At 42.0% G+C, this 16,060-nt stretch overlaps 1 protein-coding gene across 8 annotated transcripts in view; it reads right to left on the minus strand.

Moving 5' to 3' along the window:
* Positions 1-6,639: 6,639 nt before the first annotated feature.
* The window catches only part of srrm3 (serine/arginine repetitive matrix 3), a 705,551-nt gene continuing 696,130 nt past the window's right edge, over positions 6,640-16,060 (minus strand). For 6 of the 8 annotated variants that reach the window (XM_080210887.1, XM_080210883.1, XM_080210884.1 and 3 more), the window contains one exon: positions 6,640-6,848. In XM_080210887.1, the coding sequence (XP_080067013.1) occupies positions 6,647-6,848 (202 nt within the window). In that variant the 3' untranslated portion in view covers positions 6,640-6,646. Of the gene's footprint in view, positions 6,849-12,931; positions 15,087-16,060 lie in introns of those variants that run through there. The other 2 variants (XR_013889297.1, XM_080210888.1) reach the window with 2 other exon arrangements.

Raw genomic sequence — 16,060 nt, forward strand, 5'->3', positions numbered from 1 at the left:
ATATTAAAATATCTGCTCCAAATTGTTGTACAAACAGTATATGTGCATTCATTCCCATCTACTGCTGCACACGGCCACTGTAGCCAAATATTTAACATTTAATTAATCAATTTTGTCTATACTGTCAAATACTTCTCTGTAACACTACTGCTGTAAACCACCTGAAATGTTCCATTTCAGGGAGTCTTGTAGTGTCTTTGACCAAATTTTTGAGGGACCCATCAACCCAGTTGAGAAATTCAAGTGCTCGAGGCATATTGGTGAGTTCTTGTGTTTGACTTTTGTGCGCGAGCACCGTGCAAACGGTAAAGGTATACACATTGCATTGTAACTTTCACCTTTCACAATGTATTCGTATAAGCGCTGGCAATCTGGTAAAGTTTGATTTTAGCAACAGTGTGAACTGTTTGACAGGGTGTTACCAGCCCCCTTTTACCTCTCTCCCCATTTTATTTCTATTGACTCCAATGGAAATAAAATCATGAGAGATGTGCAATGGACTTTTGTTTTACTATCATGCAAAGCCAGCCAAGAACTATCTCCCCCGGTACCAAAAGCCATATGATTATACTTTGTTTCATGAAACAATGTCAGTATGTAATTTTATACTAATAATTCTGTTTATTTTTGAAATTTCTCCCTAATAATGAGGTAAGCGATCACTTCAACCTATTGTAATTGGACAAAACCTTTTAAGCTCTAAAGAACTCAAAAAATTCTTGTTGAAAATCACTGATTTTAGAAATCATTTTTGGGGTTGCTAATGTACACAGCATGTTGCCCTGCATTTGCCAGGACAGGTTTAGTTCCCAAGGGCTAAAAGGAATGGGTTATAAATGCTGGCCTAGCCAGCGAAGACGACATCCTTTGAAAGAATGTATTAAAAAAAGTAAGTGTGCATCTCTGGGTAAAAGTGTGCACTAGGAACAAGTGGACAGTTTTGTTCCCAGTCTAGGCATTATGTCAAATTGACCAGGGATGCCTGGAATCATACAAATCTAAGTCTTCATTACAATTGATTTGGATTGGGATTGAGCTCATAGAGAATATAACCCCGTCAGTATCTGTGTTAGATTAAAATAACTCTGAAGTCGAAATGATCTGGTAAAAAGGACACATGTTCCAGTGTCCTACAGGTAAATGTGTCTGGACATGAAAAAGAATATATTTATGGGCACCACAGCCAAGATCTAAATGGTACACTGTTGGTTTTCACCTGTTTCAGTTCAGGCCAACTTTATCTAGAGCCCTTACCGGGTTTCATATTGGGTAGGTTCGGTTCTGGTCAAGCGGTTTAATAGTGTTACGGAGACCAAGTATGGGAATTGGCATTGCTGCATATATTGAAGGGGTGGGGAAGGGTGGTGGAGCCTGTTGAATCTCTCAGATACCCAGCTCTTCCGTGACACACAGAGTTCTTCATGATCACCAAGTTAAGAGAAACACATTTAATACTGTACAGGAGAGAAAAAAAAGCAGCATCTCGGAACTCATACATTTCAACAATACAAGTCAACATAACACAGAATAAACCCAAACTGTACAGGACTGAAGGAACCATATAAATGCCACCTCTTTTTTTTAAAAAAAACATTTTATATATAGGTTTGCTGACAAATGCATTGTTACTACCAATGTGCATATGGACAAAAGTTAATAGTGACCAAATAAATATATAAATAAATAAAAGGAGAATCCTGAAAATCAAACAGCAATGTTCGCCACTCTGACAGCAGAAAATAACAGGTCTGTGTTTCAGATTAGTGCAATACGCTCACAGATTTGCCAAATCCCTTTTGTAAACGTATCCTTCAACACCAAGATGACACGATGTCCTATTTGTGGGGGGACATCCTGCATTCACAAACTATTTGATATTAAGCTATAACATGCAGTGAAAAAATTACAACAAAACCCCTCTCTCCACTGCCCCCCTCCTCCCGTTAGAATGCTTTGAGTTGTTCACCTGCTTAATACAGAAGCATTGACGTGGGTATAAACATCGTGCTTGAAAGGTCCAGGGTTACAATGGGACCAATTTGGTTACGTTTTTGCATTGCAGTGTTAGCATGATAATATTGGGATTTCATTGGACTTTACAGCTTTGTAACTATGATTTGCCATGCTAAACACCGCTGGAGTTTTTATTCTCCTCAACATGGCCAATTTTCTTTTTGCTCTCGATTGTTATCTTTCCCCAGAAGGCTGAGATAGGTTTGGGTAGGTTGATACTACATGTAGGTAAGGCTGTATCCTGTCTGGATGAGCCAGTTAGTCCCTTCCCATACTTTATCATATGTTCATATGCAACCAGTTAAGAAAGATCACATTCCCCTTGACCACACAGAATCCCAAGGTGGATATATACTTCACGGTTGCAAGGTAAATATCCTGGAATTCCGCATCAAACACCATTGTAAGACACAATTGACATAAATACTACAGTAGTTCTACAAGGTCAACCACCATAATTCTCCAAGCGATTAGCACTCGGAAATAAATGCTGATCTTTCTTGTGACACCCACATCTCAAAAATGAAAATATAAAAAAACTGAAGGACTGATTATTAAAATATATTAAATATTAAAATTATTAATTACTTAATTAATTAATTTGTTTTCCAAGTGCCTGTGTGGATTTTCTCCAGGTACTCCAGTTTCCTTCCACAGTCCAAAGATTAGGTGGATTGGCCATGCTAAATTGCCCTTTAGTACCCCAAGATGTGTAGATTAGGTGGATTGGCCATTGTAAATGTGCAGGATTGTGGGAATATGGCAGAGGGGGTCAGCCTGGGTAAAATCAGTGCTGATTTGAGGGTGCCTTAGGCACTGTCAATTTATTCATCCACTGTAAAGACAGGCTTATTACAGTTCACAGAATCAGACTTGTTACAAGGCAGAAAGAGGCCATTTGGCCCATCATGTCTGCACCAGTTCTCCGAATAAACATTTTACCGTGCCATTTTCCTGTCTTCTCTGCTTGCACAATGTATATTTTCAAATAATCATCAAATTGTCTCTTAAATACCATGATTGAACCTGCCTCCACAACACTCTCAGCTGATATATTCTGGATCCTAACCAATGGCTGTGTAAAAAAGTTTTGTTTTTTCTCATGTGACTTTTGCTTCTTTTATCAAACAGCTTAAATCTGATTCCTGATCATTTTATGACTGGGAACAGTTTCCCCCTAAATATTCTGTTTCACATTTGCATTTCGATGGGTATAGGAACTTAGCATAGCAGAAGCTATAGAGCAGCTGTGGGTCTTTGGGCTTTTTTTTCCTCTTTTCCAGAAAAGGGTTGAGTAACTCGGCCATTAGCTGTCTCATATGTACAGGTATGAAGGGTAAACATCTGCCCCAGGGCCTTCAGGTATCACGTCACACTCATGACTCGTTAAGATTGTACGGAATTGCCAAGGACTCCACTCATCTTCTACCCTAGATTAGCGTACACAGGATCACAACAAAGACTTGAGGGTGAGTGGATGGGTGGGGTGGGGTGAGGGGGCTAATGGTGAACATGCCAAAACCAGCAGCGTTACTGCCAATATTACAAGAAGGTGCATTCAATGGAAACTACTTGCTCTAATTAGCTAGCACATTGCATATACGTGCTCTCAATCTATCATCTATTATGGTATTGAGAAAGTGCCAAAAGTTGCAACTGTATAAATTGCCTGTCTATAGCTGCACTTCTACCTTTATTGTTTGAACTTTTCTGGCCTGTCACAGATTTGGGCGATGCATCCATTTAAAAGTGATTGGCAGTTGTGCCAAGATTAGATATTAAAATGCGCCAATTAAAAAGGACTTGTAAAGTCAAGCCATCTAACATTTTTATGCTACTGACAATTACTGCTGCCTACTACTGCACTGGAGATTGGGAAACAGGGTTTTTGCATGATTTTGGAAGCTGTTGTCAGGTTGGCGCACAAACTGGACAACAAGCTTCTCTCCACACACACACACACAAAACCAGGGGGCATTTTTCCTTCACTGAAATCAAATCTGCTAAATCTAGAGTTTGGAAACTAAAGATTGCTCCTAGTGACTTTTTCACATAAATCTAGAAAACGTCTGATGCTTTCGGTGGGGAAGTGGGGGGAAGAAAATAAACAAAAAATAAAAATGGAATAGACGACACAAACTAGATGCTACATCATGGTAAGAGGTGACCTGAAGTTTAATGAGATGGATAGGGTTCCAGAAAGATTTTCAAAGGTGGAAGAGAGAAGTGGAGAGGTTTAGGGAAGGAGTTCCAGACCATTGTGCTGAGGTGTCCATTTGATTTAAATGTTTGTGCGCTAGATTAAAAGGGTAAATGAAAAATATATCCCTAAGCTCATTTTAAAATTTGGGCAGGCAGTGCATTGCTAGATAATGTCATTGCCTCACTTTGTCAGGGTGGCCATTGTTGAAATAGCCAAATGTGGACTGGCTTGATCAATGGAAGGTGTGCAACGACCTGTCCAAGTGCTCTCCAACTGGAGGAGTGATGCTATTGAATGCCATTAAGTATTTATTTTAATGGGAGGGGAAGGGTGGGGATAGTATGAAAGTGAAAATAAATTAATGAACCGATTCTAGGCCACTGTCTTCATGTCGAGAGCCTTGTTCCCAATTGGGTTAACATCTCAGTTATGAGTAAAATGGGGAAGATAGACTAAATAAGGCCAGTTTAATGTAATTGATGAATAAGAGAGCTTCATTAGTATGTCACCGATTGTAAAAATCCCAATAAGAATTGATCTGTATCAGATCTTAAACTCCTGCTTCTCAATTTTTAAACATGGCATTTACTGTACATTGTTAATTGTTGGAGCCTATTCAATACTGGGAGTGCATCACTGATCTGTCTTTTATTCTTTTATTTTGTTCGTTGGGTTGTACCTTTCAACTCACTCCTTCAGTTCGATGTACACGAGATCAGTTACACATGGTAGGTCTGCAAATCACCAATGGCTCTTTAAATGCAACAGAAGCAACTGGCAACCAGCTGTCTCAAAAGCCACATCTACAGGGTATTACAAAATAGATTACCTTCCCCTGAGGATATAGATAAAGCCTGTCTGTCACTTCTCAAGCAATCCTTAATAACTCGGATAAAGAGAAGGGCTCTGGATCAACCCTTCAAATGGGCTAGGGTGTGGAATGACAGCAAAGATCATGATTACCTTTCTAAGCTGCCCGCTCCCAAACGGAAGCGTATTCTACATTCAAACCTACATCTTGAACAAGTGAATTTGAACTTTTCCAAATGCCGAATATTGTTCTGGAAACTCGAGCCCCTTTCTTGTGGCTTCAGGAAACTATAGAATTGCCTGTCTGCTTCAGGCTCTGTACTATACCCTCTTCAGTCTCTCCAAATGGTTGATAAAGTCACTACGAAGCTCTTTGGTGTCTTCCAGCAGAGATACCGAGTTAAAGTCAATGGTGCTGTACACCCTCCAAGCCAACTATATGCAGAATGGTCTTAGCAGACTGGCTGTGGGCAGAGTGGCAGATTTCCAGGGTGCTGACTTGTCACTGAGAAACCTAAAACTAGCAAGATCTCTTTAAACAAAATATGCATCACAGCTGTAACAAGGCCACACTCGGTGGCTGTAGCAACACACACTCTGTCAAAGCAAAGCCTTCAAAAAAGGGTGAGGAGAGGGGATGAGGAAGTCATTCGATGGAGGATGGTTGCTTTATGTGCACAACACTTAAACAGCTTGTATATTTATGAGACAATCTAACATTGCTGTTTGAACAGGCCTGAACTAGCATCTAGTAGAAAGCAACTAGAGGCATGAATACAACTCTACATAATTTGTCGCTTTAGTACAGCATGTGTTATACAATTCCCCTTTGAACTCTTGGGGGGGGGGCCACACTGCCCCCATCCCGCCCACCCCTGTGCTAATTGTACTATATTTACAGTGCATAGTTTTCCATTTTTGCAACCATAGCAGTGATTTAAAACGGTTTCCCCTCACAACATTACAAGATCAGTAGGAGGGATCTGAGGAAGGAGTGCAGTTTGTAGCTGGACCTTGCTAAATGAGACCAAGCACAGTGAGTCGCAATGCCTGCCTGCGTCCACTCCTCCCAGCGTCTGGTTTTGTCCACGAGGCTCTTTGACAAGTATAAGGGCAGAATGATTTGATCAACGCAAATGGCAGTCAGCCAGGAGAAAAATCAAAGTGTATTTAAATAGCTGCGTGTCTTCTGAATGGAAGAAGTTGCTGACTTTTGGTTCAGTTGATTTCATGGAAGAATTCTTTTGCAGAAGTTTATAATCGATGTTTAGGGGGGAAAGAAAAAAGTTTTCCATTTAGATCCCAGCACCAGGCAAATAGGTTTAAACTCCTGAATGATGTTGGATGGAGAAGCAATGTGAAGACTGCAAAATCCGTTCTGTCTGCCCCTATATCAGTGCTGAATGCCTGGGTCTAAAGAACTTATGAATGTCAGGACCTACAAGGCTATCTTGATATAAATATATACTTGCTATAATACAAGTTGTGTCGCAGTGGCCCGACTGCCACTGCTGATACTCGCAGTTTCACATCTCCAGCTTTGGGAGACAAGTCAGCGGTCGGTGTTTAAGTGGTGACTGCCCGCTCTATTTCTGTGCCTTTGTCCGTCAGATAATCCCTCTAAAAGCCTACGCTTTCCGAGCTGCTCCGGCTGTCGTAGCTGGCGGTCCGGCTGCGGCTCCGGCTGGGGCTGCGGCTCCGGCTGTACGAGCTGTAGCTGTCGTAGCTGCGGCTCCTGCTGCGGCTGTAGGAGGAGTAGCTGCTGAGGGAGCTGGGCGACGAAGGGCTGGGTCTGTAGTACGGGATGGGCCGCTTGCGTGCACTGAATAAGCCGGACACCGGAAAATAAACAGGAGGAGGGCAAGAAGACAGGAACAAACCTGGATTAGTTAACACTGCACACAGCCCGCAATTTCCAGCAATACAAGTGTTCAGCCTCTGGTGTCTCACCAACGTGGGGGGGGGGGGGCAGATTTTCCTGGTATTTTTATAAAGTTTTAAAATGTATAACTTTCCACTTTTATTATTAAATGGTTTTTTAAGGTTTATTATTAGTAGGCTTACATTAACACTGCAATGAAGTTACTGTGAAAATCCCCACACTGAGGGAGAATTTAGCATGGCCAATGCACCCAACCAACACGTGTCTCAGACTGTGAGAGGAAACCAGAGCACCCGGAGGAAACCCACGCAGACACGGGGAGAATGTGCAGCGTGCACACAGTCACCGAAGCTGGGAATTGAACCCAGGTCCCTGGCGCTGAGACAGCAGTGCTAACCACTGTGCCACCACGTTACCCAATGTTTTACAGAAAAAAAAATTCTATAGACATCTACGTTATTTTAATCATTGCTTTTTCATCAAAATTAAGGTCCGGTTCCTCCTTTGCTCTGTTACATTGTTTCTCGGCACCTGGGGCGGGGGGGAGGTTGGTATAATTTATAGAGGAAACCGGGGTGCAGTGGAACTATGCCCCTCCCCAAGTCCCCTTGTATCCAGGCCAAAATAACCACAGGAAAATTTGCCGCCTTACAGATCTTTCTTTGAGTTGTGATGACATTATTCAGGAAAGTTAATAGGAAGGCAAGAAGGATGTATTAAGATCAAATTCACCTGGTTGCAAACGAGTAGAAGCATTTGTTACCGTTTTCACTCAGTCTCTGAGCTGTTCAGTATTGGACTATCCAGTCTTTTAAGCAAGTCTGATCCCTTGAGTAACCTGGTTGGTGGCAAATTCCCTCAGAACTAACTTGTGACGACAAAACTAGAACAATCAGATTTTTTAAAGCTGTAATAATCGAGAATATTTGCTGAAAAGAGTTGAGGGTGGGCGAAAAGCTGAGTAAACAGCCACTTTTAAAGGAGATTTGAATATATACAGAATGTCAAAAGGAAATAAAAGGAGATGTGATGGCCTAGTGGTATTATCACTAAACTATTAATTCAGAAACTCAGCTAATATGCTGGGTTCGAATCCTGCCACTGCAGATGGTGGAATTTGATTAAATAAAAAATACCTAGAATTAAGAATCTACTGACGGCCACCAAACTATTGTCGATTGTCAGAAAAACCCACATGGTTCACTTTAGGAAAGGAAATCTGCCAACCTTACCTGGTCTGGCCTACATGTGACTCCAGAGTTGTGGCTGACTCTCAAGGGCAACTAGGGATGGGAAATAAATGCTGGCCAGCTAGTGACACCCATATACCATGAATTAAAAGGAATTGCAGCGCAGCACCATTGGGAAACAGTGGGCCAGGAGGACTAATTGGACAATCAGGGCCAGGAGAACCAATTGGAACAATCAAAGTGTTGCAACAGACACAGTGGGCTGGATGGCCTCCTGTTGTACTGTCTGATACAATATAACAAGACTTGTGATTTGCCTTTCCTTACCCCTCATGTCTTGGGTCTTCCTGCTATGTTTAAGAAGGAGGTCTAAACTCTCAATACTCTTACAACTGTTGCAACTGCATTTCAGTTCAAGCAAGAAAACTGGAATGAATAGGCTAAACACAAGTCTTTCATTATTCTGCATTTCCATGTGACGACTTTTTATACATAAATGACTAACAGCAGAGAGGCAATAAATACTAATGAGCTGACAGTCACCAGAAAAGGCAGCAACATCATCTTGGAAAAATGACCCCATTTCCCAAAAGGTTGGGAAAGGGGGCAGGACCATGCTGGAACATTCAGGAATTGACAGGAAAGGGCAGGAATCTACTGGGAAGGCTTCCTAACAGTTGAACAGTCTTAACTTGATCTTATTCTGCAAACATTTCAACAACGTTTGGTATGGGATTAATTCTGATATGGCATATTGAGTTGATTTTTTTTTAAGCTTTGGCCCTAGCTAAAGTCATGCATTGGGTAGAACAGGGTTGGCACTGTAACTAGAAGTACACTTCTCAGTTACAATCTATTTGTGTAGGGACTGGAGAGATTTGTTCTGCCAAAGTAAACTATGGTGACCATCCAACCACATGTAATTTTTTTTAAAAAGATGCTTTTAAGATGACACATGATGTTAGCATCAAATTTATCAGCACCTGTTCTTGTAAACTTTGTAGTCCTATTAATGAAAGACCATTATATTAAACATAGGGTGTCACATAGGTTAGGCACAAAACTAGCTCTTATACACAACAGATCTTATCAGATCTTCTGTGGTCTATTTATGCAGAATCCTTAAGGTGATGACTCGATGTGTCAGGGGGATTAGCAGGATAAATACGTAGAGTTACGGGGGTAGGGCCTGGGTGATTCACTTGTCACAGAATACTGAACTTTGACCACAGTATACGATTGGCGCAGTTGAGTTTCAGGAGGGACTCCTGCAGTGATGTCCTGGGATTGAAATGATTGTTCTCCACCAATCACAAACATCTAACCATCTATGTTAGTTGCTCAATTATCCACCACCATTCATGACTGAATGTGGTAGGGCAGCAGAGCTTTGATCTGATCTATTGGTTATGAGATCGCTTAGTTCTATCAGCAGCATACTGTTTCCACTGTTTAGCATCCGTGTTATCCTGCATTGTGGCCTCACCAGGTTGGCATCTCATTTTCAAGTGAGCCTCTTAACTGTCAAAAACTCCTCATTGAACCAGGGTTGGTCCCTGACTTGATGTTAATGATAGTGTGAGGGATACGCTGAGTTATTAAGTTACAGATTGTTGTAGAATTCAATTCTGCTGCTGGTAACCCATAACGCCTCAAGGATGCCCAGTTTTAAACTGATGCCACGAGACTTCATGACACTTGGAACAGAATTTTATGGCTGTTCACACCTCGTTTCCACTGCAAGTAAGGATGGAGAATTTGGCATTCAGCCAAATCTCTGCTCACTGCAGCGGGACCAGAGAATCTCTGTGGCGTGAACAGCTGGAAAACCGTGACCCTGGCGTCAATGCTGAAGTATTCCATGCCCACTCCAACCCAAGTGTACACCACTGTGCCACCACCACTGACGGGGCTGTCCTGTCAGTGATATATCCAGGAAAGGTGATGAAGGAGTCTGGGATTGTGAATGAAAGGTATGATTCTGTGAATATGACTACGTGGGTGGCACAGTGGCAGAGTAGCTAGCACTGCTGCTGCACAGCGCTAGGGACCCGGGTTCAATTCCAGCCTCCGGTGACTGTGTGTGTGTGTGTGTGTGTGTGTGTGTGTGTGTGTGTGTGGAGTCTGCACATTCTCCCTGAGTCTGCGTGGGTTTCCTCTGGGTGCTCCAGTTTCCTCCCACATTCTAAAGATGTGTAGATTAGGTGCATTGGCCGTGGTAAATTGCCCACTGGTGTCAGGGGGATTAGCAGGGTAAATACATAGGGTTACGGGGATAGGGCCTGGGTGAGATTGTTGTCAGTGCAGACTCAATGTGCCTAATGGCCTCCTTCTGCACTGTAGTGATTCTGTTCTATATCGACCTGTTGTTTGGCTAATCTGCAATAATTCCCCCAATTTTGAAACAAATGTCAAGAATAAATTAGCAAGCGCTTTGCAGGGGCAGCTAGGCAGAGTGTGCCTTTGTTGTTTTCTGTGGTTAGGTTAATGCTGCCAAATGCTCTGTCTGGTTCTGATCTTATTACACTTTGGCACAGCAGTTTAATACAACTAGGCTGTTAAAAGTTAATCACATTTGGTTGGATCTGGAGGTCATAGGAGCAGATTTCCTTCCCTAAAGGCCATTGGTGATCCAAATGCGTTTTTACGATAATCTGATAATGTCATGGTCACTGTTACTAATACTTCTTTGATTCCAAATTTATTTAACTAATTGGTTTTAAAATCCTCCCGCCTGTCATCTTGGGATTTGGATGCTTGTCTCCAGATCCTTAATACAGACTCTGGATTACTAGTCCAGTATCAGAAACACTACGATGCCAAATCTAACCTTGAATTTCAATTATCCGTCACAGAAATTGAATACCTAAGCTACAGAATTTCAACTACATGAACCAGAATGTGACCCAGCAGGCAAAGAATCCTAACTTTTCCTCTTAATCTTGGTTTCCTTTTGTTATTATTTTCATTCACACATTTGCATTGCCTTCCCATGAGAGTCCTTTCGGTCATTTAATGTTTCATGCCTTCTGCCCTATCACAGACTTCCCCTTTATCGCCCTTTCCCCCATGTGATCCACTTAAAACCTATTATCATTTCTAAAATTTTTCCCAGTTCCACCGACGTGAGGTCATTGATCTGAAGGATAACTCTTTTTTTCCAGAGTTTTCTGTTTTTATTTCAGATTTCCAACTATCTGCCACAGAGTCATGTCGGTATCTATCGAATCAATACCCAGCGTAAGCCACCACTATGCAGAGAAGATGGGAAAAAACTGGAGGAGGGATTGCTCTTGGTGCAACGTCTAAGATCAGTGAAGGTGGGCTGCAAATAACAAATAATTTCAGATTTTAAACCTTTGATCAGTTATTAGATTGTGGAAGGGGGTGGGGAGGGAAGACCCTGTTTTCAAACAAGAAGTCTGGCAACACCAGGTTTAAGTCCAACCAATTTATTTGATAGTAAACCCACAAGCTTTCGAGGTTTCCCTCTTCGTCAGGTGAATGGAGAGTTCTAGCCTCAGACAGAGCATATAAATCGGTTCAAATAAATCGGTTGGACTTAAACCTGGTGTTGTCAGACTTCTTACTGCATTTACCCCAGTCCAACGCCGGCATCTCCACATCATTCAAACTATTGACCAGCTCAGACTCACCAAAAGACTGGAATCTTACTTTGAAACGCCAATTAAAGTCCAGTGTGTAAAGGGAGCGCAGTTAAAATGCCTCCCAAAAACCTACACACAATTTATACTGAACTAAATTAAATAATTGAATTGCTTCTAAATGCACCAGCAGTGCAGATAAAAATGTTTGCACGTTTACAGTGTGACTAAAATCACTACTAGTTTAAGAATTCCTTTAACAGGATGGAACATTATCTGAAAAATTGATTATCCGTTTCACAAAACCTTAAATTAGATGGGTTTACAAACAAGATAGAATCATCAAGTTATCAGAAGTAGATTAGCATAAATATAGTGAGACAAGGATAAACTCCAGTCTCCATCACATTAGTGCCAGTGTTCTCCACAAAGCATACTGCCCTGGTGACTTGTCACCCTTTCAAATTCCTCACTCCACTTTTCACAACCTATATCGAAAGGGATATAGATGTTTTGTGAAAATTTATTCACAAAAGCGAGTAGGATATTGACATTCATACTGCACCAGTCAATGGCATTCAATCAAAAATACTGACAAAATTAGGCAATTGAGGAATGGGCTCTGTTTTAACCCTGTGTGGAGAACACTGAAACATTGTGCGGCTATGAGAGAGGAGCTCGTTAAAAGCTATTTCTTAGTATCGAAGAAAACATTGGTTAAATTTGTCATTGTTTCAACTTCCAAGCCAAGAAAATGATTAGTTGCGAGCCTGTTATGTCCTTCTGAAAAGATCATGTACCCCAGGTCTAGAAGAGGTGAATAGAACAGCATGTTGGTTAGTAAACATGTTGGATTAGACAAGAAAATTAAGGTCTGCTCACTGGGAATGGTGGACAATTCCAGTGACTTATCAAGTTAACGGGAATGTCTGTCTGTCTGTCTGTCACGCAGGAAGGGCAAACCCAATTGGGATATCCCAATGTATGTTTTGCAATGGGAACAGCAACCAAAACCATGCTGGACACACTTGCATCTTAGAAATCCTGCTCACAGCATTTGTATTATTCATTTGGTCCAGGGTTCAAATAGAAACATTCTGGCACTCTCAGCATAATCCAGCAAGGCATAACCACAATGGGTTGAAGCACCTTTAAAATGATACATCAGATGGACTGCTACTAATTATGAGCTGGATCTGCAGTATTTGCTGATCCTTTAACTCTAACTGTCAGCAGGCCAGATTGCTAGAGGTACAAGCTGGGAATGGAGTACTTCATACGAGACAGAGAAAACAAGTGTGTCGCGGACATGGTCAACAAAATGCCGCAGGAAGCAGGAATCCAATTACACATTCACCAGGGAGCAGTCCTCCTTCAACTTGCAGTCGCAAAGTGCAAGACCACAATCTGTTAGTTGGCCGTGTTGTTGGCTGTAGGCTGCTGTTAGCAAAGAAGCAATGATTCAGTTTTATACAACGCCAGATCTGCACCAGACTCAGATGATGTCCTTGTGGGATGCCCTTTGTTCCACACACTGCCCTTTAATTTTAGTGATACATAAATACATTCCATAAATATGGACAAATCAATATCCCAGTGAAGTATATTACTGTTCTATTCTGTCTGTGTTAGAAGCTGCTCGACCAACTAATAGGAAGCTTGGTTGATTTTTACAATATGATTGTTACAAATCATTAGTCATTTTTTTTTCACATTGGGGTTATGTGAAACAAGGACATTGTTTTCAGCTGAAACATTGGATGGGAATTGGGCGAGTTTGAGTGAGATGCCTATTCAATGTATATATTGCACTGACCAGGGTATAGAATTTCCCTTCCCTTTGTTGGGTACCTAGTGACAAGGAGCAAACAATCCTGGGTCATTTAGAGCATGGTTAGTTACACAGCAAAGTTCTCTTTACTCTTGCCCTTACATTTTGGGAGGACTAACAATGTAAAGGCAAACACAATGAATGGTAGAATGTTAGGAAGTACAGAGGTAGCTTGGGGTGTGCGTCCAAAGATCCCTGAAGGCAGCAGGACAGGTAGAGAAAGTGGTTAAGAAGGCATTTGGGATACTTGCCTTTATTAGGTGAGGCATAGAATATAAAAACAGGGAGGTTATGATAAAGCCGTATAAACCACTCGTAAGCTCACAGCTGGAGTACTGTGTGAAGTTCTGGTCGGCGTACTATGGGAAGGACGTGATTGCAATGGAAAGGGGCAGAGGGGATTCACCAGGATGTTGCCTTGGCTGGAGTGTTTCAGCTATGCAGAGCGGCTGCTCAGGTTAGGGGTTGTTGTCCTAAAGAGCAGCGAAGGCTGAGGGAGGCCTGATTGGAGAGTACAAAATTACAAGTGACAAAGCTAGGGCAGGTAGGAAGAAACTTCTCATTAGAGGGATCAATAACCAGGGAGCACAGATTTAAGGTAAAGGGCAGAAAATTCAGAGGAGATTTGAGGAAAACCTTTTTTTACCCAGAGGGCGGTGGGAATCTGGGACTTGCTGCCTGAAAGGTTGAGGCTGGAACCCTCAGAACATTGAATAAGCACTGGAAATGCTACATCAGACAAGGCTGTGGACCAACTGCTGGAAAATGGGATTAGAATAGATCGGTGTTTGATGGTTGGGGCAGACACATTGGGCTGATGGGCTTCTTTTTGTGCTGTAAAACTCTGTGAATGATTTGTCTTCAGAATGAGCCCTGCTCAGCACTGCTGTTTATCATGTGCCCTTTTGGGTGAGATTGCAGATTTTGTGCTGTGGCCAGTGAGCTGGCACTGCCTAACCTCATTCACACACAGCACTTACAGCCAATAGGCAGAGACTGTCACTGGGCTGCACTTAATGTCTAGAAATGAAAGCTCTTGTTCTTCCCTCCCGAGCAAATCTCCAGTGGCAATTTTGAGAATTTGTTTGAATGACTAACGTAAGGTCAGCACTTTGCTACAATATTTTACCGTGCTTGTTTATAGCTTATCGAAACAATACATCTGATTTGGAAGAAATGGTAAAGATTGTGGAAAACTGCGGGTAAAATGGACAGACCAGAAATGGGAAACAGCAGCACTGGAATCAAATACTGAGACATCAGCTGACTGTGAGTGCACTCTAAACGTTCTGCACAACAGATTAGATAAACAAGCCCCATCACCCAGAGGCCTGTGCTGTAGTGAACTATCGGCAATGTGATTCAATAGGGGAGAGACAGAGAGAGAGAGGGAGAGAGAGAGAGAGAGAGAGAGAAATGTTGGCCGTACAGAGGTGGGACGCTCTTCTTTAATGGCCTCACAACACCGGGTTCAAGATGGAACAGCGTCAGTCCAATGATGTGCGGCGGTTACCCAGGTAACCGCCATCGACTTGAGTAATCTTCAGCAAACCTTCAAATGGGAGGGAAAAATGAGAGACACAAGACAAACTGAAACAACGTTACGCAATTTGGAGTAAGGCACGATGAAAGACATTGCAGTGCCTGGAGTTTAATCAACAGCTCAAATAACTCACATCATATCCATCAATACTGGGCCAGTACCATCTTCATAACTGCCTCAAATCCTTGGTAATAAAACATACTCAAAACTACTGGCATCTCAAAGATACAAACAGAGCATAATAAAAAGATATTTACCAGAATCAGGTGCAGCAAGTGGAAGTACTTACTCCATCTCTTTTTCATTGATTGATACATCACTGACCTCTTGTGTTCACTAATGACCCTCAGCCAAGAGTGCCTTATTTCACCCTTCTGATGTCCCAAAGTGGGACTTCAGATGCAGTCATTGTGGTTGTGTGGCTGTTTGTGTTAAGTAAAGGGTCCACTGACCAGCTTCAGCTTAGGTTAAACTACAGGCTTTACCCTTTGCACCAAAGCTCTTACAATTTCTCCACTTGTGTATTGTTTGAGTGGAATCTACTTTTTTTAAATTGCAAGAACCAACCTGTGATTTTTTCTTTGCAGTTAACTTTCAGAATTAATTGTTGCAATAGTTTGTTTTTAAACCCTGGCATTTTGAGTACATTTAAAGTGGGTGGTTTAAACTGAAGGACGTTGGTAATGGGCACTGGAGTCATTGGCTACAGCACATAGGAACTCCCAGAAAACAAGCCAGGTTTCCATTTTGTGCATTTGCACGATATGATCAGCTATTCTTTGGGATGTGAGGGATCCCATATTGTAGATTGTGAGTGGCCTTAATTGATAGCAGAGCCAGTCTGGTTACTGGAAAGGACCGGGATGGAGCTGGGCCTGAACCAGGTTAAATTAGTGTCTTCCCCTTAAATAACATGAATATCAGATTCAGTGCCAACTTCGCATCTGTTTTTGGGCTGTCACCTGTGTTGGCGGAGGAGCTAT

Source organism: Carcharhinus amblyrhynchos, chromosome 23 (genome assembly GCF_965287045.1).
Source record: "Carcharhinus amblyrhynchos chromosome 23, sCarAmb.v2.hapA, whole genome shotgun sequence".
In the NCBI taxonomy this organism is placed as follows: domain Eukaryota; kingdom Metazoa; phylum Chordata; class Chondrichthyes; order Carcharhiniformes; family Carcharhinidae; genus Carcharhinus; species Carcharhinus amblyrhynchos.